This window comes from Anguilla anguilla, chromosome 1, assembly GCF_013347855.1.
Source record: "Anguilla anguilla isolate fAngAng1 chromosome 1, fAngAng1.pri, whole genome shotgun sequence".
Lineage (NCBI taxonomy): Eukaryota > Metazoa > Chordata > Actinopteri > Anguilliformes > Anguillidae > Anguilla > Anguilla anguilla.
This window is the reverse complement of record NC_049201.1, coordinates 60,643,508-60,669,636: the sequence shown is the minus strand read 5'-3', so window position 1 is coordinate 60,669,636 and position 26,129 is coordinate 60,643,508. Positions and strand designations below refer to the sequence as shown.

Genomic DNA, 26,129 nt, shown 5'->3' with positions numbered 1-26,129 from the left:
CAGGACAAGTATGATTAGTTCCCATAGTTACAGACTTGGAGCTTTTTCCCAGTAAACTGATCTTCTAGCGCATCATGCAGATGGAGTGTACCATGGCTCTACATGCAGAAAATCATTCTCTGTTCAATAACACTGTTAAACACTGTTAAATTTCATTGGTAAACCTAAAATATTCATTTCAGTTTGGTGCACCTATGTTTTTTTGTTTTTTTTCTTCAACTGAAAATTTTTAGGTTCATTCAAGTCATTCAAGAATATACAAGAAACAAATTGAAGTAAAACATTTAGGTTTACCACTGAAGCATTTTTTCAGTGTATAAACCAGCAAGTACATGGGAATGTAAGGCACGAAACAGAACCTTGTGGGCAGAATAATTGATATTGTTGTATTACATTTTTTGAAGCAATGGTTTCATAGCCTTATGTAAGTAGAGGATAACGTCTCTGCCCTAAATGCTACTGTTGAAGTTCCCTGGAGTGTTGACATGCCACAGTGAATGATTAATTAGCCCCACAGCAGCTTACTGGAGTGTGCTTGTGTGTTGGAACAATGTTGTCTCAACGCATTCAAAAATAACTATATTGCTGACTCCCTTATTTGCTTCTTTGGACACCAAAAGCAAATGAAAATTAAAGCCTTAATGTGATCAAGAAGCGATCAAATTAAAATAAAGCTAGTCAGTATTTCAGATACTTCAAATTAGGTTGACATTTAGCTAAAGTTTGCATGTGTGGAGATGTTGTTTTATTACAATTGCAAGTGCACAGTCTGTAACTAGTTTTTTCTTGTTTTCAATATTATTATTATTATTATTATTATTATTATTACTAGTACTACTACTACTACTACTTCAAATACTACTGCTACTATCATACAGTATCTTTTTTATTTTTCGAAATGTTTTGTTGAGATATATTTCAATACTTAATGCAATTCGAAATCAGGATGTTAAGTTTTTCTCCATATCTCTCCCCACAGTGTGACAATGCCAAAGGGCTGAGAGCCTTCTTTGATGCTATCTGCTTTGGTCCGAAACACCTGATGATCTTTGGAGGGGTGTGTCCTTCTGTGACTTCCATAATTGCAGAGTCTTTAGAGGGCTGGAACCTTGTGCAGGTAAGAGTCTCTTGGGATCACAAACAAAATGACCAGCTCAGATGTGCTCATTGATTTTTTCTCATAATAACAATTCTCTTAAATATATTTTTGATTGTTTGTATATTTAGCAATCTTGTGAAGCCATCTTACACAACATGGCCAAAAGTATGTGTACACCTGACATCCAACATCTCATCCAAAATTATGGACATTAATATGGAGTTGGTCCAACTTTGGCTGCTATAACAACCCCCACTCTTTTGGGAAGGATTTATACTAGATGTTTGAGCATTGCTGCAGGGATTTGCTTCCATTCATCCACAATAACAGTAGGCCTGGCTCGCAGTTAGCTTTCCAATTCATCCCAAAGGTGATTGCATGGGGTTGAGGTCAGGGCTCTGTGCAGTCCAGTAATGTTCTTTCACACCCTATCTCGATAAAACCATTTCAATATGGACCTCACTGTGGGCTCAGAGGGATTGTCATGCTGAAACAGGAAAGGGCCTTCCCCAAACTGTTGGGGAAGCACATATTCATCTAGAATGTGATTGTATGCTGTATCACTAAGATTGGCCCTCAATGGAACTAAGGGGCCTAGGCAAAACCATGAAAAACAGCCATCCATTAGGGTAGATGTTGACAAAAATATGTTTTCTGTACAATCATGTTGTGTTTGAGGTCCTTTGCTGGGATGAAATGCACCTAATTCAGTATTTTGAAAGGGGAGGGGTCTTCTCCTAGTTTTGCAAACCCTGAAAATACCACACATTGGATCATGGCAGTGAGAGTTTGTTTATACACTCTGTTGCCATAGCCACTGTACGCATCACTAGAGGGTATAATGAGGTCATAATGATTTGACCTGAGGAGTTCCCTTTCATATGGTGAGAGCACTGCCATGATAAAATTCCTTCTACAGCAATGCTTTGTGTCAGTGATTGCTCTATGGTTGGATTTAGACAGTGAGTTCACTTACCGTAGATTGAATTCCACGCCAGTTACAAAAATCTCATGGAGGATGTCACATGACCCATGAAAAAGGGAAATGAATTCTCATTCTTATCCCTCACTATTTTTAATTGAAAGTGGTGCAACCTTGAAATGGCCGAGCAGAAGAAAGTCACTAATTCGTCAACAAGAAATCCCTCTGGCAGAAGAGCAAGGCCAACAGTGCTGAACAAAAATAACACAATTGTGGATTACATAGACTCTGGCAAAGTAAAAAGAACAGCTAGAAGCAACCATTAAAGCATACTAAATGGAACTGCAAAATTTAAATGGCTTTGAATCAGTATTTCATGGTGCCATTTTACATATTTTTAAGGAGCATTACTCTGAATATCATTAAGGATGTGAATGATCAGAATTACTCTACACTATTATTATTATTATTATTATTATTATTATTATTATTTGGGAAACAGAAATACCAGTTAATTCTATGTATTTCCCATGAAACAGCTGGATGCTTACTGACACAGTTGAGTACCTCTGTGAGTGGTATAGCAGCAGCGCCCTGCCTGTCAATATCAGGAATATTTGTTATATATAGTTCCTTAGCGGGTGCTCTACTGCTCACGTACAGTACAGAAGTGGGAGAGCCCAGGTGGCTCAACGAGCCACAGTGACACTCTGCACAGTATGAGGAAAGAGCCTTTCTTTTGAAAATAGTGCATTATTTTTCATTCTATGGGCCTAATTTACCAAGACAGTCAGCATATGCAAAACCTTCTCGCACACGCAAATGCAATAACACAATCTATTATTGGTACAAAACAAATACTATAACCAATCATCTGTCATGTTACTTCAGGTTTCGCATGTGTTAAAGGTTTAACTAAATCTGGTCCTATACTGTATTTGCTGTTTCCTCTTTCCTTAGATGACTGTAATGGGATCAATATCATAACAACAGTGCATAATAGGAGACAGTTAAAAATGTAATAATTTTTGGCATGTTTTAATTGTATCTATAATGCCAATATTACATGTATTTCTCTGAATAAAGATATGCAAAAAGGACTTAATTTTACCAGGCAATTTAACACCTGGATATTTCTTGTTTTTAGCAGGTGGTGATAATTGGTCATTTGAAGACACTACATGAGAAGCATTTTAAGTAAAGCTTTATTACTGGGCACATTGAGATAACATCTGTGCTTTGATGACACATGATACATGAAACATTGAAATTTTACTGGTCACTGTGCACTCTGGCATTATTGTCTGGCAGTTTTTTGACTGCTATTGGATTGTTACAATTTGCTTTGTGGACCTGATTTTTATAGAGCATAAATGAACTGGATATCATCCAATAAAGCAGAGCAATTATAGAAAGAATTGTGGATCTTTGCAGTACCTGCCAAAATATTGGCCCATGGACAGACAGGGTACTCATAACATTGAATTTGAGCATGGAAATTGCATATTTACTATTATCGTACAAAACAGCTATCTGTCTGTCGGCCAATTTTGTTAAGAACAGGAAATATTTTTATGCATGGCTAATTTTTTTAACTGACAGAAAATGTGCAGAAGCGTACTGATGTTTCTTGGGAAAAAAAGAAAAAATGTGATGCTTGAATTTTACTAATCAAAGCCAGTGGCTATAACATAACTATAATGTTCATATATTATGATGACAACATTCAATGTGAATCAGTGTAAATATGCTGGCTATACTGACTGGAGAAACATAGTCATAATAAAATGGGTTTGATTTAAACTCCTGGGAGGAAACAGGATAGGAATGAAAATTAATCATATTGGAAAAAATCTGAAACTGTCTCTGCATGACCTAAATTGGGGAAACCCAGTCCTGTTCCTGGTAGACAGCTGTCAAGTAGGTTTCAGTTCCACTTCAATGCCTAACAATTTGATTGAATGGAATGCTTACCAAAACTGAATCTATCTCTGTACACCTCTCAGTTTGGAAAGTGGTGCTGTTTTTGAGTCCTGATAAAACCTGTGGGCCTGCAGCTGTACATGACCAAGGCTGCCCATTGCTGTCCAAATACACTGCTATCCCTGTCCGAATACATTGTCCCCTACTGTTTATCTGGAGGGGACCTGCAATACTGAAAGAGTTAAAACGGAATTATGGTGAACATTACACAGAGGGAATATTAAAACATAAGACACATTGCTGTTATAGTTGTTGGTTGATTCTTATTAAGCCTGACAATTTGGAGCTAAAATAAGCTTCCGTTCTTGCCTCTGATAGAATTATTCCACATTCACTGCACAAACGGATTGCTTTCTTTGCTTAATGGCAATGTCTGGGAACTTCTTTGCTAAATATGGTCCCACTTTATCTTTAAGTTGACCTAAAATTAAAAATGATTATTTGGCAATTAGTAGTAGTAATAGTAATAATATTAGTAGCAGCAGCAGCAGCAGCAATAATAATATCTTTGCCTTATAGGTTCTGTTCATTTAATGAAAATTAAGTATCTAGTCTTCCGGTATTAAAGGTTGTTTGGGCTTACTTGACAGATACCACCCTCATCTTAGCCCAATATTGAAAATCACCACCACTTTATCCATTGTCATCATATGCACAAAAACCTCCCCTTGTTTTATTTGCCAGAAGACAACCAAGCACATCACCTCCCTGGAGGCTGTGCAAAATGGTGACGATGAAATATACCTTGCCTTAGAACCCTACTTTTTCAGTACTCTTGTAGGTCTGCAAAGGATCAGGAACATAAGTGGATTGAGGAAGTTCTTCACAGATTTAGCTCTGATTGCCTGCTGCTGATGGTGGAACTGCAGCTTTTTAATCCACAATTGTCCCCTCTTTTTAATGTAAATCGCTCCTACATTTTTCTCTCTGTATATCTATTCTCAACTCTCCCTTTATCTGTCCCTCTCCATTTCTCTAAGAATAGAAAAATATGCACATAAAAGGCACACGTCAGATTTCAAAGACTGAAATGTCTTCAACCTCAGTCAGTCAACCTCAATTTCAGATTAAGCATGGATGCATACAGTAAACACAATCTGTGTATATACTGTATGTGTAGTGGGTTTGTTATGGCATTTCTCAGTTAGATTGTATACTCTAGATTACTTCTCAAACATGAACTAGTTGACTCAAAAATTGTAATAATAATTCCAATATAAATGTAATTTGGTGCAGTTAATCCTTGTATTTCTTCCTCCAGTTTCATTCACAGGCCTTTTCACAAAAATCAATTGTTTCTGAGTACATGGTGACAGCTAGATATATTGCAAAGTGCTGTTCAATTAGCATTTCAAATTGAAATGACTCCCTTAAAGGCTATTATTCACTGCTTCTACACAGGTACTTGTAGGCTAGGGCCAGCATTACTGAGGCAGGAAATCAGTGAAATAACTTTTAAAAGGTTATCATTAACTATTTATAACTGCTTTGAAAACATCTGAATGTCTTCTAAATGAAGTGCTTTCATAACTTAATGGTGGTCTTAAATCATCAGTGTTGACCATTATTTCTTTAACAATTAAAAACTAAGCACTTGTCCAGTGAGGATCACTTTAGAAGACTAGTTTGATCTGGGATAGGGCAGAATAGTAAAGATGATGTAGTCAAGTGCAGAATCCTGAGGATAGCACAGGAATGGATTTCCTATTACAGCAAAGCTGAATTGCCAATGTGCTTGCTGATGATGTTTATTACTTAAGTTGTGCTTATTGTGGCCTATATAGGCTACTGTAATTTTCCAAAGCTTTGTTTAAATTACCCCATAATAAAACCAGCCACAATCAGATATGAACATTTTTTTTCTTATTTTCAGTGGCCCATGCTTTTTGGCTTCTTTTACAAGAAGATTTTGTTCTGACCCTTTTTAAAATTATCAAACACATTTTCTGACTTTGTGACATTATTTCTTTAACAAACAAAAACAACTCTTGTTACAGTAATTCATGTCAGAGAACACCATTGTGGTTTGTTGAAGTAAAGTCTTTACTCTGCTTTTATTACACAGCCAGTTATGGTTAGGGTGAATCTGAAATAATCTGGAATTTAGCTAGGAACAAGCTCTGAAAAACAATTCATGTCGCAACACAGAACCCCAGGTTTTGCCAATCCATATCTCCACATAAAGTCACTCCCACAGAAACAAAGCTCCAGCACAAAAAAAGCCATATCCCTACAGAAACACTTGCATACAAACAGACAAATCTCTACAGAACCACATTAACATAGAAACTGACACATCTCCACAGAAACACACTCCCACAGAAATAGACATCTCCACAGAAACAAACTTGCACAGGAATATACTCCCACAGAAACAGACCAGTCTCCATAGAAACACACGTTTGAATAAAGGCAGTCCCACAAACATTCACATGCCCATAAACAAACATGCAAATGCACGCGTGCACACACAGACACACACACACACAAATGCACGCACACACACACACACACACAAACACACACACATACACAAATCAAATGAAATAGTTGAGCAATGCTGTTTTCATCCTCCCACAGTCAAAAGCAGCTTGTGGCCAGCACTTGGTTGTTGGTTCGTTTGAACAAAGCAACGTGAATATAGATTACGTTCTGCTGCTTTTTAAAGTCGAGTCACTGATACGTTGGTAAAAGCTATTGCATTTTACCAATGTTTTGTGATTTCTTTTAAAGTCCTAAATGGCATTTGCTTTGCTCATAAGATAATAAAGCTTGATTTTACATTATCACACAAATAAACCATTTTAAGAAAATTATATGACGTAACTGTGAAGACATAAGCTGAAAAAGCAAACCACACTACTAAATTTCGGAAATCGGCTTAATGTTATATCCACATGCCTTTTATCACAGTAGAGTCCCTGCAGAATTGTAAACCACAGGGCTAATATTTTTGCAGCCATAACTCTTGCAGGGTTTGCCCATTCCTGGTCTTTTATGGCATGGGTAGCTTGGCGTGCTCACTTATCTCATGCCTCCACCTGAAAGCACAGTACCTTTGTGTCCAGATCTGGCACTGGTCTCCTCCCTCTCCTGAATTAATGGAGGCAGTTGCAGTGATGAAATGGCCTTCCATGAGTTCAGACTGCTGATTAATTTAACAGGAAGCCCAGCATTGCTGAGCTGAGGTCATCCGGCACAAAGGACCACCTGTGTGAAGAGCCGGGGGCCTCAGAGGGTCTGCCTTGTGACCAGGGGCAACAGCATGTGTGATGGACAGCCTTTCAGAGACAGATACAGGCCTTTCAGCAATGTGCACACAACCTGGAGGAATCTCTAAAGTGGGAGCGCCCTCAAATACCTGCAGCACAGTGCAAAGAGAATAAAAGTACATAGCATTGAGTACTCCGTTTCCCAGTTTTGTGCAGGCTTGAAATTGATTATTACTGAACTGCAGTATTCGTATCAGTGCATTCATTAAAATATTTAGTATTTTAATTATATTTAATATATTATGGACATGCTACTACTACTACTACTACTACTACTACTACTAATAATAATAATAGATGACTAGTTTCACATCATTAGAAATTGAAATGAAGAAAGATTAATCAAGAGAATATGTGGTGCTGTAATGCATATTCACACTCATTACTCAAGAAGCTGTGGTCCTGAGGATCAAGGGTCAACATCCATTTGTTTCAGCCAGTTGGCCAGCTGGCCCAGCTTATTTGTATTAGTCACACAAGCTGCCATTAAAGAGTCTTCATCTCCTTCTCCCTCTCCCAGTTCCCCACCCCCTTTGTCTCGGATGGTGCACAGCCACTCTAATTGATTATCTGACTGCACATCCACAGAGACAGAGCACATTCTCATTCCATTCACTCAGAGCATGCCCCCAGCACCCCAGAGAACTGCCTGAGAGGGTGCAATGATAAAGCGAGCAATTATCGCCCATCCTGAGCATTTCGGTCCAGTGCTTTGGTCTGCAATATGAATGTTTCTGGTGTTATTTTTGTCATTTTCTTTTTCTCTCTCATGTTATCAATTTTGCCAAAGATGTTGTAACGGGACTCGTTCCTTGTAAAGTGGCTTTATCACACTGCATTTCCCAACTAGCTTGCCCAAGACCGAATACAGGCATGCTGCTACATGTTGCATTAAGCACTTTAAATTCCATACAATGGTGTTTGCTTTTATTTGTTTTCTCCTTTCCCCATGAAAAGAGAGCTAATGAAGAAACACACCATCAAAACCTGACAGCTGTTTCCCACTTGGATTCAGAGAGTAAATATCTCCACTCTGAATGGAAATGAAATAAGAGATAGACTTGGCAGACAACCACAAAATCTCTCTGCACTCAATGCAGTGCATTCTAAAAATAAACAGCTGAAGACAGAGGGTTGCTTGCTCTGTTAAATGTTCATCACAACCGTTCAGTAGTCAGAGGAGATTAAGAATGGGAACAAATGCCTTTGGGGAGAAAGACGAGCCCCTTGATTGGAGAGTTTGTTCTGGTTCATGTCCAGCAGCACCACAGCAGAATGGCTTCTTTAACAAGGCAGAGTCTGCATCTAAAAGATAAGCCTGGTTCTGATCTTATTACACATGTCACTGTCATACTGTAGATATGCCAGTGATTTTCTTGAAAGAACAGGATGGGAAAAATAGTGGTGAGACTTGCATTCACTCCTGCCACAATGGCTACTAGTAGAACTGAGGCTGTTTAGAATTTTTCACACTCACACACAAACACTTTTCATTTGGTACTACTGCACCACCATTGTTGTCACGCTGCTTTCTCACTACCATGCATTCGCCCAGCTTTGTCAGATTTCTGATGCATTGCTTGCCAGTAGAAATCCATCAGTGCTCCTGGATTACTAACACATGGACTCCCCCTAAAAGAGCTTGTGTGCCATTGGTCTGGTGTGGACATATGATTTAGATTTAGATGATTTAGAAATCACTGCAATCAATTCTCTAATTTTTAAGTCGCAGATAAACTTTAGGAGCTGTGCAAGGCCTGACTAACTGTCGCAGTTTGAAAGCACAAAGTGCACTGCTCCGCAGCATTGAAATGCACTAATCTGGTCTAGTGCTGTGCTACCTCCCTAGGTGGTCTAAAGGATCAGGAAACCAGCTTGGTGCAGTGGAAGGAAGCAGTAGCTCTTAGCTCCTCATTTTTCATCTCTGCTGGAGTCCATCCCCACTCCCCAGTCTAGAGACATAAATATTACAATGGAGTGTGTGTATCAGTTGCCGTTTATGAGTCCAGGGGCTGGTAGCATCTGGATGTAGTTGGTCTTAACTGTTAAGTTGATCGTACCTACATACAAAGTTATGTTCAGTATTTACACCTGTTGCCCATCTAAAAGCAGAAGCTGCTCTAAACATAATTAAACAGACTATTTTTAGCTGAAGCTTGTAGACTAATAAAATTCATTTATATCAATATTTTGTGTGAAGTTTCTTTCGTAATGTATTTAGGCGTGTAATAAGCGGGATAATCCACTATGAGGATTTGTACAGCCTCTTAATTTCTTTAATTTCTTTAACTGTGTTAACACAGGTATCGGATATGGGTCACCTTAAAAAATAATATAAAATAATAAGCATGGCTCAGTACTTTTGTTCTAGTAGGGGATGCTGCTTAATCATGCCACTGAAGTCTGTTGCACCTACATGCACTACAGACTCTTCTGAAGTGCCCAAAATGAAACTGCTGAGTATTGGGATGTGATGTAACATAAGCACATCCTGCCTAACCATGCTATTAATGGCTACTGATGTTGAGCCCCCACTGCAGAGAACAGAGACTATGCTGGATGTATGAGTCAGGAGACCAAAATCCTCACAAATGATACAGAACTGGTCCAGGAATAAAGTGCTTGTCTGGTTATGTGCTATACTGTGCTTGCAGTGTATGTACTACTTGTACACTGAATTCTCATAATGCTCTGTAAGTTGTCTACGATAAGAATTTCAGACAAATAAGGGTTACTCTTGATAAAAGCAATGCATTTAATTTTCTGAACTGAGTAAGCAATCTCAAACTGGTCTACGACTTGATCTTGGTGTTTCCATTTCTGGATCTAGGCACCCTCCCATGCCTCAATCCAGACATGGTGTTATTTTACTGAAGCCCCTTTCACACTTGCATCTCAACCCATAAATGTTCTGGCAATTTTCTGTGTCTGCGTCATATGTGAACAGGTGCCGTAGTCGATTTTACTCCAATTTGTTGGGTTGGGACTGTAAGATTTACAGAAAGTGTGAACAAACGCAGCAACATTCCTGGATAAAGCACACAAAAGGTAAATCCACCTAGCAATGTTCTGGGTTCCATGTGTGAAAGCAGCTTCAGTGTCAAAAGAGACACCCTTATCTGGAGTCATTCACAGAGCTAGCCTCAGGTCTTCCTTCAGAATTTGGCAGGAACTGAACATTTAGACTCCTGGTGCATCTTGCAGGTGTACTTCAGCTATAGTTTGTTGGTTGTTCTGCTCCAGGATCTGTAGCTTGGTGAAGGTATTTCTGGAAATACAGAAAAAGAGAAGGGACCCTTAAGCACACACAATCCGGCCCCATTGGTTTTGCTGTGATGTGATAACATCTGAACCAGCAGTTTCACTTTGGTCCTTTTCAGTGTGGTCCTGGTCACTCTGTGGTTCATTGTGAGCTATGGCTTCCGACTGTAAGAGCTGACTGTTTATTGCCTCCAAGACATTTCCCCTGAGTCTATCAGTAAAATTATGTCAAGCACAATGTTCATGACGAGTGGGTCCATTTATGGCTGATGAATTTCTCTCATTGAAAACATAATCCTCTCATTTTCTTCATGACATACACTCTGAACAAGAAAATGTATGTGAATATCTATTTGTCTCCAAATATTGCATTGCATAGTACTTGACCATTTGACCTTCTATTTAGACCAAAGACCACTAATGCCGCCCTGGGATTTTCAGAGCAAATTCTTTCCATCATTTTTAATTCAGTCCTTCAGCAACTGGGTCTGTTTGTCCTTTGGTTTGACCTGACATTGAAGATCATCGAGCTTTTGTTGTAGAGGTTCTAATGGGTTTAAATTGAATTGCCAATATGGAGTGTAATGTGTGTTCAGAGTGGCTTTAAGCTTCACGAGACGTTATAGATGTAGTGGATTAAACTACAAGTGGAAATGGAAATGGGTCTGCAAGTAATACTGGTTCTATGCAATTTTTTACAGGGATGGATATTCAACCGATTAAATTCTGAGCTCTGAGAATTTCATTGGTCATTTTAACATGTATCATATTCCACAGTCTTATAGTAATGGAATGTCTTGTTTCAATGACTAAACCTTGGGAGATTTTCATATACATATTTTCTGTATCATGTACCTTTAAGCTCTTTTCCAAAATCTGAAAGAGTTAGAAGATCAGCTTGCTCTTTCATCGTTTCAACTCGTTCTTAGAGTTAGGTTACATTAGTTTTTCCAAAGTAAAGGCTTTAAAAAAGGCTTTAAATAAACCATTAAAAATTAGTTGAATGGTATAACATAGCTATGTATCAGTGATTACTGTTTATTTAAAAAGCAAGGAATAATTGTAGTCTTTGTTGAAGTATGCTGTTCAAAACCATCAAAACCAACCAACAGTTAACTGAACAATAACTAGTGGCCATAAGCTGCTTTTGACTGTGGGTGGTCAAAAAACAGAATTGCTGAACTTCTTATTTTGTTAATGTGTAGGGAGTTGAGCAATGTGCGTGTGTGTGTATGTGTGAGTGCATTGTGTGTTTGAGAGTATAAGTGTGTGTGTGTGTGTGCGTGAGCATGTGTGCCTGGAGGCTTTGTTACATTGTCAAAGGTGTTCTTTGCAACTTTATAAACCACCACCTTGGCAAAGAGTACTGCACTGCAGGGCTTTGGCTGGATATTCACTGTGCTGCGGCTCACGACTGATTTTCTCACAGATTTAGGACTGCAGGGCGATTGAGGTCAGGTTCAATGTAAGGGCCAATAGAAGCATCCAATATAGTCTCTTCCAAACAGCACCTCCACCATCCAAAAGCAAATGGTCATTCTACTGCAAATATTTGGCCAGCTATTGCATTATAGCTGCTTACCCTGTTATTGATGTAGTTGCTTTCCAGTGAGCCGTTTCAATTGAAATCTACATAAAGCTCTCATGGGCTTTGATCTTTTGATGACATGCATCTGGATTCAATTGACATGTCTCCATTGAACTCACAAATGGAGATATTCATCTTCAAATAGTTTCACCGATCACCAAAATTAATAATAGTGAAAGCTATTATTTGTCAGGGTCTGGGGTAGGACTCAGAAGCAGACCAGGGTTACAAAGAAGTGGCGATTTATTTTCAAAGTACAAAATCAGAGGCAGTCTCGTAGTCAAGGTACAGGCAAGGGTCACAATCCAGGAAATCAACAAGATCAGGCAGAGGTACAAAAACGGGAACCGGGAGCAGGTCGGAATAAACAGGCGAGGGTCGAAAAATCCAAGGCTAAGGGCAGAGCAGGCAGGCTAATCTCGAAGTCAAAAGTAGAACAGGCAAAAAGTCGAAAACCGGGAAAGACAATACACAAGAAAAGGCTCGAAAGGCTACTCGGAAAAACAGAGGCACGATCTGGCAAAACTAAAGGTGCACACAGAAACTAAATAGCAACACTAATGAGTGGAAGATGGGACGCAGGTGAGGATGGTTTGTGGAGGCTTGATTGCAGATGAGGTAACAGGCGGAACTGGGGCGGGGCGTGGGCAGGAACCAGGAACCTAAGGGGGAAAAATTAACCAAAGCACACGAACACAGAAAACACAACCGCAAAACGAAACCGTGAACCGAAAATAAAAAATAAATAAAAATTAAAAAAATAAGAAATAAACAAAAAGAAACAGGAACACAAAGAGAATCAGGCTGGATTCCTGACATTATTGGCATTCATTTTTTTCCCTGAATGTTCAAATATTGATTGAATCTCTAAAATCATTTGAAATATATATGACATATCTTCTTCTTCACATGCAAGCCATTGCTTTGTATCTGCATTTTTGGGAACCCAAATTTGAATGGTTGCTTCAAGCCCAAATCTGAATGGTTGCTACTGGGATAATGACGATAAAATGCCTAGTATAGTGATAGATATAGTTATGTGCACATAAGATTTTTTAAAACCAGTTTTGGAAATGCAACAATTGGCAAACATATGACTGACAGGTGCTTTCTCTGGGTAACTGATGATAGGTAGATGGGGTAGGAGCTCTAGGGGGCTCTGTTGTGTCCGTCCAGCCAGCCCTTCATAACTAGCTGTCACATTGCTACTGAGAGTCCACACATCATTTTAGAACATTGTCAGGGATGACAGCAGAATGCTGTAATTCATCTAGATCTAAGTCATAATCTGGATGGCAGTGCATGTGATGGACAGGTGGCTGGGAGACTCCAGGTTTTTTGTATCGTGTGCCAATTTGGGAGTTCCACAACAAGCTGAGAATTTGCCAATTATATGCATGCCAACAATACGGGAAATGAAAATTCAAAAATGACAGTAGCTGTACCTGCAGTGTGTCTCTCTATTAACCTATTAGACTAACTGTAATCTTCAGAATCACAATGTAACTGCGGGTTGCAGGATCATGCATGCAATTATGGAAAAAAAAAAATAATTTCTCCTTCTTTTAGAAGTCTGGAGGCACTGGCTATGTCCTGTCCTCAGATGATGCCCTTCCAGTCTGTCATGCTTCCATGGGATATTGTCATTAAACACAATACTTTAGCTCATGCTCCTCTAGGCATTTTTCCATCTTGTCCTATTAACTGTAACTGAAATCCCCTCTTGATTTCTTTCTCTCAGGCGAGGTGTCATCGACTAATGCACTCGCCTATCTCCATTTCAAACATTTGCACTTCTCTTTGCGCCAAATATCTGTTTTCTCTTTTGTGCGGCTTTTTCTTGTTGTGTTCCCTCAGCCAAGTCCCTTTAATTTGGCGTATGGAGATTGTGGGTTGCTGTCTTTTGATATGATAGACAATTCCCCAGTTGTGACTGCTACTGATTATTATGGCTGACCACATTATGAGCTGTTAACACATAATTTACAACACTTGGAATTTTATTCAGTTATTATGCATGCATTTTAATGGGAAACATCAGGAAGTATGTGTTTGTGTTTCATTATTGGTGTTTTTACCCCATGAGCCCTTTGGGAGCCCAATTAATGTTGTTTTAATGAACACAAATGAATACTTAAAACAACTGTTAAAAAAACAACAACAAAAAAAAACAGGCATTGCCATCAGGGAGGGATGGACCTTGTAAACAGGAAAACTATGAGAAGCACAAATAAGAAAATGCTTCTGCCTTGGACTTTGAACTCATCTGAGTTAAAAACATTTTGAAAGAACATTAAACAACTCAACAAAACGGCATCATTTATTTTCTTCCCATGGAATTCAACTGAAATTGTATATTTAAAATCAAGTGGAGATCTGTTTCATTCCAGTCTGACATCAGTCTTTATTTAAAGTAACCTATAGTGATGTTTCCAGCTATATTTTGTCTATGAAAGACAATACTGAACTAATAAAGCACAAATTTGGTGTGTGTGTGTGAGAGAGAGAGAGAGAGAGAGGGTGGGGGAAGACAGAGAAAGGGGATAACAGAAGGAGAGTGAGTAATTAAAGAAGCTCTTCAATCAACAGGTGGTTGGCATCTGTGACAACAAGTCATCCAATGTCTTAGCCAATCAATGACACCAATCAATAATGCAAATCAAGGCTGGGTTGTAATGAAACAATAGTGAAAGCCTGGGTAAGTTTTAGTGCATCTATAAACTAAACACCCGACTACAAGCATGTGCTATGTTTTGAATTAATAACCATGCTTACTCACAGAAAATGACTTAATGTGCATTTAAGTCATTTTCTGTCTATTGTGTATTGTAATAACTACACCCAATTTTAACGCATTCCCTTTTGATAACAAAGGCTAAAAAGGTAACTTTATCTAGAGGTGTGCTGAACTTATTAACCTGATGCCTGAAATTTTCAAAATGTAAGAAAATGTGACCTATACTGAATAAAATAAGCATTCAGAAACTGCGAACTCATCACTTAATGGCTGTGAACACTAGGCTTGTGCAGGATGTACTCCTGTGTCCATCCTTGTAATAATGTGTTTACACAGAGAATTGATGTGCTGAAGCATTTGTCACATTCTGGGTACCATTTCAAATACATTAACATGCATTCAGAGCAGAGAAGCAAAAGTAGATGAAAGGACAAACCTACCTATGGATGAGAAAGAAACAGTTTTCTACTCACACCAAGGTGGTGAGGGTGGGGCAGTGACATTAAATATACATTTTTGCATCAATAGATCAAGAGACTGCACTCCCTGGCAGGTTGAGGGGAGCAGAGTTGGAGGCTGCTGATTGGGGACATGGATACCAATAAGTAGGCTAAACGTCATGTCCTGCTTAAAGACGTGCCCTAATGAACCAAGGATTCACACATTCATCCTCAACTCTTAGCCGCTGTGCGTTTTTTTTTTTCTGTTAAATGATGGTGTCATTTCATTGTCATGTGTTGTGACTGAGCACGTGGCATTTTAGAAGCTGCATTTGAGTCATGAACTTCGCAACGTGTTCAGTGATGGGGACATTCAGTACGGTCGCTTTTTGCAACCGGCCATCTGTTAAACAGTGGAAACGCGGTCACATCATGTGGTCCATGTGTGCCTTCAGATCATCATCCAATGAAGTCACTGCTCAATGTAAATGTATGAAGACCCAGGCAATTACAATGACCTGTTTGGCATGCTGACTAAGACGAAGGGATGAATCACAAAAATTGGAGTTAACATGCTCTTAATTAAAGGCTCATACCAGAGATGATTTGGAACTGTAATTAATCCCTGCAGCTGCAGATCTGAGATTTAAAAATTGCAATGAAAAAAAATTATTTCCATGATTTTTCTTCCATTGCGACCGAATAGGTGGCTGTGTTTTTCTCAAGATATAAAAAAAGTCTTATATGAATAAAAAAAGGCTTCAAACATTGTGCTGTTTTATATGGTTCTTTACGTATAATATTACATTTAAAATGTGTTTGATTACACAGGGTCTATATGGGCAAATGTTGATGAAAGGCAGGTATTTGTTTAAAGGCTAAGAAACAAGTTGACATTTTGTTTGTCACCAGAGATTAAACGAGAGGACTGGAATTCAATTGCTTAATATAGCGACTTGTCACACCTCTGAAAGCAGGACGCATTTCACACATACCCATCATTTCTGATGATGAGCCCAGAAATGGCTGGAGTGTTCCAGCCTTTTTGTACTGGGAAAATATCCAAGAGCTGGGTTGAGTACGTTTCCTTTAAGAATGTCACTGTATATTGTTTATGGCCATAAACATAATGGGTTGATTGCAGCGTGCTTTTAAGTTGGAGACTAACATAACATGATGATGAGAACAGGCAATTCAGCCCAACAATGCTTACCATTTCCCTACCCTTAAAGTGTACCTAGTGCTCGGTTTACCTGTAAAATAGATAGTATCTAGCACCGTATCATGCCTGGTCTTGAAAACCCCCAGTTTCTGCCTCTGCTTCATGACCAAGCTAAATCACACAGGGATTACTCTCTGTGTGAAAAAATACTTCCTAACGTCTGTGCGGAATGTACCTTTTGCTGATTTCCATTTATGCTCGTTCTATGTACAGAAATCAACCTGAATAAGTTCACTTTGTTAATCCCTTTTATGAATTTAAAAGCCCCTCATGTTTCAAAGCGTTACTTGGTGGGATGGCATACCTGCCAGACCAATTATATTACCTTGCTTCCATTCATCCGGTATTTCTCCAATTTCTAAAGACTGTCTACAAATACCTGCCAGTGGTTTAATAGTAATCTCACCTAACTCTTTGAGTACCCTTGGGTATATTCCATCAGGGCCTTATTTTGGTATTTTGGTAATTTATCAGCTTCTTTATCTTATCTTATCTCCTATCTCAATCTCTCAGAAAGACATTCTGAGTATTGAATATGCCTTCTGGCCTATTAGTAACCTCATCTCTGGTAAAACTCTCAAACTATTTAAGGTATCAGCAATATCATTATTCTTATAAAGCAATGCTTCTTTATTCTTCATGCACTTCATGCACCTCCTCCTTAGCTTTCCTTCTGCAGTACTGAAATGCATGTTTAGGATTACGTTTCTGCATCTTGGGCAATTTGCCATTGCAAGAGCATTTTACCTTCCACTAGTTTATTTATTTATTTATTTTTAACCTTAGCACACGTTACAATATTCAGCCTTATTACTCTCAGTACTGTTGCTTTTGTATATATTAGAAAACCTATTCTTCTTTCTCAAACTCTCCTGTACAACTTTGTCCATCCAGCAGGGATACTGCTTATATATTGTCAGATCAAGATATGATTAAGTTAATTAGCAATTAGCAATTTACAGCAGAAATTGGCACAAAATCCTGCACCCCTCCCTTGTAACACCTGATCAACAGCAGGTTTACAAAGTACAGAACTTTAGTATCCTGTAGGTGGCATTTAAAGCGGGATTGGGATGAGCATGGCATTATTCTAACGTGTTTGAGAGCATGCTGCAATTGGGATAAAGGCAATTTGGTTTTGATCTTGATCTACATCCAGGTTATACGGAAAGTCGCAAGAAAATCCTGCACTAGTCTCCAACTTGAAGACATGCTGCAATCGACCCAATATATTATCATATGGTCATAACAGTGGGTCATCAATGGAACCAGAGGGTACTTGTCTAAGAATCTGAGAAAAGCATACATCCACCTACAGATAGCGCACTGTAGTGAAATTGTATGTTAAGGTTTTGCGAATAGCTTGTTTCAAGTGACTGCTTCACTCTAAAGTGTCAGTCAGCATTATTAGCCATCCTGTTCATTTAAAAAAGATCGAGCACCATGTGCAATGCAGTGACATTCAAGCTGTACAATGAAAAATGACGTGGTGGCCCCCTGTAAAATTTTATTTAAATGTACTTGTCAATAATGGAATGTAGATCCTGCAAAAAAAAAACATTGTAGAACCTGAGATTGAATCTAGTGTAAAATTGACAAGGTGTAACTATGAAGAAAACCATTTGTTCTGACTATTCATACAGTAGATGGTTTATGCTCCGCAGGAGTGATATAAAAGCCATCCCTTTTTCTTCACTGCTATCTTTGCTCCATAATTATGCTGAGCATCAGGGGTTTCCATGACGATTTTCCGGCCTTTCCAGCAGAGCAAGCTGAGATATCACACAGAGAGCCAAATGCCTCCGCTGAATATTGAATGAACTTGTCACCTGTTTAATCACGTACTGCTGTGAGGGACTGTGAACAATAGCAGCTGATGAAGGAGGCTTGAGAGAAACTGCTCAGCGACTCCATGGCGAAATGTCCCAGACTCGCCATTTAGACCTAGATTTAATCTAACCACAATTCACAGTGCAATTTGCGTCTCGTGTTCAGTTACTGCAGTTATATTTTTTTCTGGTCAATATCTCTTACAGAATTTCCGCACCTGTCAATCTCGTGAAGTTGTGTAATACATAATTGGGGCATGAAGAGGAAGTCAGATATGGTGGTAACAAGCAGTAGGCTGTAAAGGGCACCTTCTTTATAGTAGGCTGACCCATGAGTCATAGTGGTTTTAAACTGCTTTTTACTCACCTTACCTGACCTTTTATGTGTTTGCTCTTTATACTCTTCTCTTTCTATAAGAGTCTGAACTATTATATCCGTTACAATTACAAACATTTTAGGTGTCCATTACCAGCAGATTCTGTTCTATGTTGCAGAATCAAAAAGTAGAAGTGCAGCTAATATTTTCAATTCAGCAGATGCATTATGTCATGTCAGTAACTATTAACATACTGGACACTGAAAAGCTTTTACGTTTTCAACAATTATCACACAGTATTTATTACATGAATTGCCGTATTTAACAATTATACTTATTGACACTGCATACAAATTAGATTTTAACAAGGAGAACACAAAACCCAACATACAGAGGTATTAAATTATATCTTCTAAATGCATTGTTCAATTCTTGTAAACAAGAATGGTCATGGGAACTAGGCCTACAGATATCATAGGCCAGTGATATATTTGGGTCAGTGGGTCATTTAGTTTGTCTTATTTTTTGCCTTCATTGGTTTTTCAGCCCAGCTTGCAGTACCAATTCTCATGTCTGTTCATGTTCTCCCTTTTCCCAAACCTGACCCCCCTGCTCACTATTCTCCACCCATCCTCCCCTCATGGAGTTAAAAGCATTAGACTGTTGTATGGAACATGAGGGAAATTCTCTTCCATTAGGTATGTACCAGTCCAGTACTTCTGAATGGGGGTGTGAAATTCAGAATAAAGAATGGGAATGCAGAGACACCTCAGTAGGACTGTTGATATGACACACCTGCGGGGTGGATAAGGAAGTGTGCCGACCTAAATGTTGCTCTTAGATTGTTAGTGTGGCAGTTAGCATGCTTTCCCCCAGATCTGTATACTTCTCTCTGTGGTGGGAGTCTTGACTTTGAATCCCACATTGGCCTTTCTGACCTCTTCTCTGTCTCCCTGTTCTGTTTCTCTCTCTCTCTATCTCACATGAAAGAAAAGTGTGTTCTGCATGTATATCATGAGTAGAACTGAATGAGGAAGTTCTGATACAAAATGTGAAGCCTATGATACAGACACAGAATGAATATTTAATATTTTTTCCATCAAGATGGAATGTCAGGAAAATGCTAGGATCAAATGCTGGATGATCGAGTGATCACAAGATTCTTTTTCCGTGATTATGAATGAAACTTCACTTGATCAATATACTATCAAATTGTTAATTTTTTAAATCATTATGGTTCATATAATAAACCTTTTTATCTTATTAGACCACACAGATCTTAATATGTACTGTAAGCTGTGTGCTACTAGGAGGTGTTGACTGATTTGTTAAAAATATGATTATAGAGGCTGCTGAGTTGTGCACCTGGCCCGTACAGTATGTCCTGTTGCTGAGGTCATATGTTTGATTCCCCAGCTTGTGCCCTGGTAGTGGTGTGTGGCCAGCAGCTCAGAGGAATGTAACTGGCCACATTCTCATGGAGGGTGACAACGCTGATTACTCTGCTTCTCATTGATCTGTAGTGACATCTACTGTCAATGCCTATTATAGTTGTTATTGAAAATTGCACTCTCCTCCAAGTGTGTTATGTTGCTTAGTTACAGTCCCAGTTCATGTGAAAACTGGCAGCCAGTTTCACTGGGGAGGCTAGTGCTAGCCTCTGCCCTCGTAGATATCATGCAATAAGGAGGAAACCTACAAGGCTGGATAAGTTGCAATCTGAAATTCTCCAATGAGATTTTAAAAATGAGCCTTTTAGGGACTGCTGGGTGTCTCATTTGGTTAAGACATTATGCTGTGGTTGAAGGATGAGGCCCATAGTCTCGGATCAATTCTAGACCATGCCAGTGCTGACTGTGGCTGAAAGCCCCACCAGGCGATGCACAATTTGAGATTGCATCACCCAGGGAACAGGACAGTTCAGTTGGTTATGGGTCTGCATTTCATCACTCTCTAGTCACCTCCATTGGTGGGAATTGGACATGTTCAGCATCATGTTGTGTGCCAAGATAATCTTCTTTTATTTATTTATTTTTTAAATTGAGCTTTAATTTTGGCCAGGCACACCAGTGTTGGGTTTGGCATCAGAAGGAGGACACTTACTGTATGTTGACAAGGACGTCATGTCTGAAGTGATTCTGAAGTGATATATTGTGGTGGATCTTTAATACTGTTTTTTTTTTGCATGTACTGGTCCTGCGGCTCTTGTTAAGATCACAAGTGTGCTACTGACACCCTGCTTGCTACATACACTGCTGTTCAGACCTACTGTAATTTTAAGATACATTTTTTTTTAAACTTCTAAAAAAGCTGGGTAACAAAAAGCAAAATGTGCATGACCTGATTATGCATCTCATTATCATTAATGTGCAATAACTAGCAGTAGTTGATTTAATATAATTATAGAAAGATGTGGATTGTTAATCAGTTTTCTAAATTATTTTATGCCCTTGCAATATGTTGCAAAATGTCAAAAAAAAATTTTTTTTTACATACAATAGATGAGGTCCCTATGAGGTCCCTGATAAAGAACCTGTTCACTTGCACCAGTCTTGTCATTTGAAATCAAATTGGGTCATTGATACGCAGATACTAGAAATATAAATGAACCTTAGACTGAGCTGTGTATAATGAGATGTACGTATGCCTTCACCAGGCTACAGATGGTGGAGAATGACTCAAGACCTGAAAGACCCAAAAATAAACTGGCATGTCTGGGTTAAGGGTCAGTGTGGAGCCAGATAACCAGCATTACAGGAGCTTAGTTTAGCCTTCACAGCAGACACTTTAGAGCAAAAGGTGGAAGTTATTTTGCTAGAAGATCCGTTGGGTGCAGTTGTAGAGGTTCTGGCCCCTGACCCGTGCTGGTGTCAGTGCAGTGTAGCCTGCCTCCTACCCACAACTTCAAAATGAGAATTGTCAGCTGCTTACTGTCATAAATAGTAAAACCATGACATATTATTTTATACTCAGTTGCTTTAATGCCTGGTTTTAGCATAATGACACTATTATAAAATAGCAAACATTTAGATAAGGAAGCTAATAGGCTAAATGAATGAGTACTTGGAGATACATTTTATGTGTAATTAATTGACACATTTTAAATTAGTGGATAAATGCTAACATGGTCATAGATTCAAGCTTGCAGAAATATGCAATGAATTGTATATCTCAGCCAAAAAAGCTGATCAAGATGGTGCAAGGAGTAAGTGTGATGTGAACCTTGCTAGTCTGACACACCAATAAACAATGTTGTGAAAATGTGTTGGAAGAGTCAAATTGAGACAATGCGAATAAAGAAGGAAGGCAGATGCATTTGGTTTGCAACCTTCTAGGAACACTCCAGCAAATTAAGCTAATTGCCCGAGCAGAGATCTCTGTGCAGGGTAAACCGATGCGCCATATCACATCCCTGTGGGCTGCTCACGCAGCGTCTCTGCCTTCTGTAATCTCAAAAAGTAATCTTTTAAGTTGCCTGCATTATTCATGCGAGTCTGTGTAAAGCTGTGGGAACGCCACACAGTAAGCCTTAATGAGCTTATTCAAAATCTGTGTGAAGAGTTAAGTAAGATAAAGGCTGACTGGCTGTTGTGTTGGGGAAAGCTTTTATGATTACCCCTTGCATCCAGTACAGTTGATCTCTCTCTCTCTCTCTCTCTCTCTCTCTCTCTCTAGGTGTGCGTGTGTGCATGTGTGTGCTTGTGTGATGTGTGTGTGTGTGTGTGTATTTGTATGCATTTGTACTATGTTTATGTGAGTGGTGTGTGTGACCATCATCACCTTAAAACAAAGCAAATTCTTAACAAGATGTTTTTTCAGGTCTGTCAGGCTATTGTTTAATCATAGATACTTCAGAATTAGATATATTATATGGCGATAATTTCAAACAATATTTTAATAGCTATGTTATTTTGCAATTTTTTACCAACATATGATGTGATCATCTCATCGGGTCACTCACCTTAAACGAAAAGTTTAAATGTGATCAATGAAGAATGCTGGGGTGGTCCCATATCTGTCAAATCAAAAAGCAGCTCTTTGGTGTTTTAATGAACACTGAAACCAGGAGACTGATTGAAAGGGAAAGTACATCCCCCGTCTGAGCCTTTCTTAGCAGGGGGGCAATTAAGGCCTCCATTAACTGGCAAAAGTCTCTAAAAAAGCGCTGCGTCTCTGGATATTTTTTCACCACTTTTGGGAGCGTTTTTATAATTAGCCTTTAATCACCTTCAGGATCTTCACTGGCAATTCACTAGTGTATTAACTCATTCTGGGGCCCATTTAAACCTCTCACTTCAGGACCCCCTACCTCCTTCTGGAATTTTTTTCAGTTACATTGCTGAACATGGTCTGCAATGGAAGGTGAGAAAGAGTATATGAAATGGAGAGATTTTCAGAACGCTTTTCTAACAATTAAATGATTAGACAATGATGATTTACTGCATCATTCCAATAATGCTATCTATAATCAATTTTAACAAGCCATTTAGCCTATTGAAGAGGACAGTGGGACTTGGATTCAGGCTCTTTCTTTAGACTTTTTAAACTGTCCTCAATATTTAACAGCATACATCGGTAGATTATTGTGAGTCGTCATGAGTACTCACTCATCCCTGCCTCCATACTTCCATTTTTACATTTTAGGCCTTAAGCAAATACCCTTATCCAACTGGAATGACTTACTCTTACTTCCGCTGGGTCTACACATTTCCTTGAATTTTTCTCAGTCTGACTCAGAGAATGTGCTGTGTAGCTTGTGTGAATCATATTCCCTCATTTATGAAATGCTTGGAAGGTCTGCCTTCCCTTACACACCACTATTTTTAGCTTGCAGGTTTGACGTCTCGTGAAGATTGTTTGTTCAGCGAGGGAAAATGGTTCATGGTGTTCCTTTAAACTAAGAATTATCGGCTGGTGGAATCCGAAAAATTGTTAGATCATGAAAGGAGTCCATTGTGTGTGATATTTTGAGTACTTTGCTTTGTGAAAAGATACACTCATGCTGTGTCTATTCTGGTGCCGATGGATGCAAATGCTTTGAGATGAAGTGTACTGTACACTCAGAGCAGGATTTCTTGATGTTTCCCCCTGAGCAAAATGTCCTCCATTCGACATACTTAGAACGTTGCCGTGTCATCTGTTTGATGTCTCCTTAGCAGTCCCATTCGAAGGTTGCCTGTCTGAACACCTCACTCTTTATTGTGATTTAGGGTGAGTTAGAAGACATTGTTTGGCATTTTACAATATTTTAGTGGTCTCAATTAAGATTGGCAGATGCACCATCTAATGTGGATGTCCACTGGATGTTGACTTGAGAGCCAAGAATAACAAACCCAATCTGCTCATCCAGTTGCTCAGTGGGTTTTTCAAACTTGTATACGTGGAAAGCGCCAAAACCACTCACGCCTGTTTCGCAGCCTCTTTGACTCAAAACACAGAGCCTGTTTTACAAAAAGTCTCATTTATTTGTGTTAGAAAAGGGGCTGCCCTGCCCCAGAGGAAAATGGAAGGGTAAAGGGCACACTGAGAGCTAATTTATTATTAAAACTAAAGGAACCTGAGTTTCTTCCGACTACAAAACTTCATATACTTTATGGATATATTTGTATAGCAGACCCCCTAATCCAATGCGATTGTTTTCCTTAATATTATATTGTACTACTAGCCCATTGCTTTGTAGTTAGGTTTTGAGACAGATACGATGTAAATGGTTCAGCCATGTTTGATATTATAGGGTTGAGCACCAAAGGTGTGTAAGCTGCTATTACTGCTGTTCATTTTGGCATATCATACATAGAAAAGTTTTTTTTTTAAATAATATAATATAATGAGTTTCCATGAACAAGGGTGTTTGCAAATAAAGTAAATAATGCAATCTGAATGTAATTGTGTATTCATGAAATCTGAAAAATATTTGTCAGCAGGACATAGATTTTAGTTGATGTTAACTGACAAAGGATTTGTGTTTCTACACAATTATTAATACATGGAATAGATGACCTGTGTTTATAGAGGAATCAGGGACTGATTTCATGATCAGATCTCGATACTGTACTCTAGTCTGTTGGCAAATTGACCAGCCTAGTGGAGCTAAAGACATCATAACACTTAATTTTGTGTCTTGAGAGGCCAATGACTCAGGGGTGCTGAGGGAATTAATAGCACTGAGATGATGACATAATTCTCCAAACAGCTGGTGTAAATCCTTGAGCCCTTTTTCTCTGGTTGATTTGGACAACATGGTGCTGTTGTGCTTTTAATAAAAACAATAGATTGTGTAGTATTTCACACCATGGGGGAAACCACCAAGGGCCATTTAATGTGTGACCAGAGCTTGATTGCTAATTTCCTAATGAAGAACACAGCCAGAGGCTAATAATGACTCTTGTTTAGACGTATAGCAATTTAAGATGTAAGTAGTCATCAACTTATCGTATGCCTGCTATACTAGTGCATCCCCATTTTGGGGAAGTTTTCAATTCCAATGTAGAATAGGTTGGGATGATCACATAATATAAACTATTATGAAAATATCAAATAAAGGACTTTGACTTGTGTAAATCCCTGAGGTTGGGAGGAGTCTTCGCAAGATTAAAAGCAGTGATCAAAATTCTCTCCATTTCATATATCCTCTCCTATTATTTCACACCTGGTTTTAAATGGCTGGATTTTGACTTCAAATAAGACCCTCAGCCAGCAGTTTTAAAAAATAAAAATACATTTGGTTTGGTCTAGCAAATAGTAGGTCTGTTATTTCCTTTTGAAAAGGCTTTTCTGAGGGTTTTGTGTTATAAATCTTATTGGTTTTCGTAATCTCTTGTCAACCAGAAATTAATTCTGTTTTGAGTGGTGTATTTTCAGTGTGAACTGTCTGTGAGTATTACCTTTTGCAAGATTTGATTCAGAATATAGTAGCATTCATTCGTATGCACTGAATAATATGCATCAATGTCTATATGAATCTGCAGCAAGAGTGTCCATTTGTAGTCTTGACATGTTCTTGCGTTATTGCTGAACTTCATGCATGGAGACAGCAATTGTTCAGCAATCATGCTGTATGTATTCACCCTGAGGGTATTGAGGGTGATTCTCTATTTCTGAATTACAGCCTGGCTGTTCACATTAAAGAGCTGCAGAAAGGATCATTTACTGTGAGAGGTTGAGGGCTGAGTGTGTGTAATTGGTGTAATTTTCTGTAATCTGTAATACATAATGCATTTTTTTCCTTTCAGCTATCCTTCGCTGCAACCACACCTGTTCTGGCTGACAAGAAGAAGTACCCCAATTTCTTTCGGACTGTGCCATCAGACAACGCTGTCAATCCAGCTGTGGTGAAGTTCCTCAACCACTACAACTGGACCCGGGTTGGAACTCTGACCCAGGATGTGCAGCGGTTTTCTGAGGTAAATCTTCTCATTTAAAGTAGGAAACTACATTTAATAAGTATACTGTGAACTGT

At 38.8% G+C, this 26,129-nt stretch overlaps 1 protein-coding gene across 1 annotated transcript in view; it reads left to right on the top strand.

The window, feature by feature from the left end:
• Positions 1-26,129, top strand: part of LOC118236128 (gamma-aminobutyric acid type B receptor subunit 2-like) — a 99,276-nt gene that overhangs the window by 25,404 nt on the left and 47,743 nt on the right. The window contains exons 2-3 of the mRNA XM_035434258.1: positions 980-1,117; positions 25,903-26,073. Of these exons, the coding sequence (XP_035290149.1) occupies positions 980-1,117; positions 25,903-26,073 (309 nt within the window). The remainder of the gene's footprint in view (positions 1-979; positions 1,118-25,902; positions 26,074-26,129) is intronic.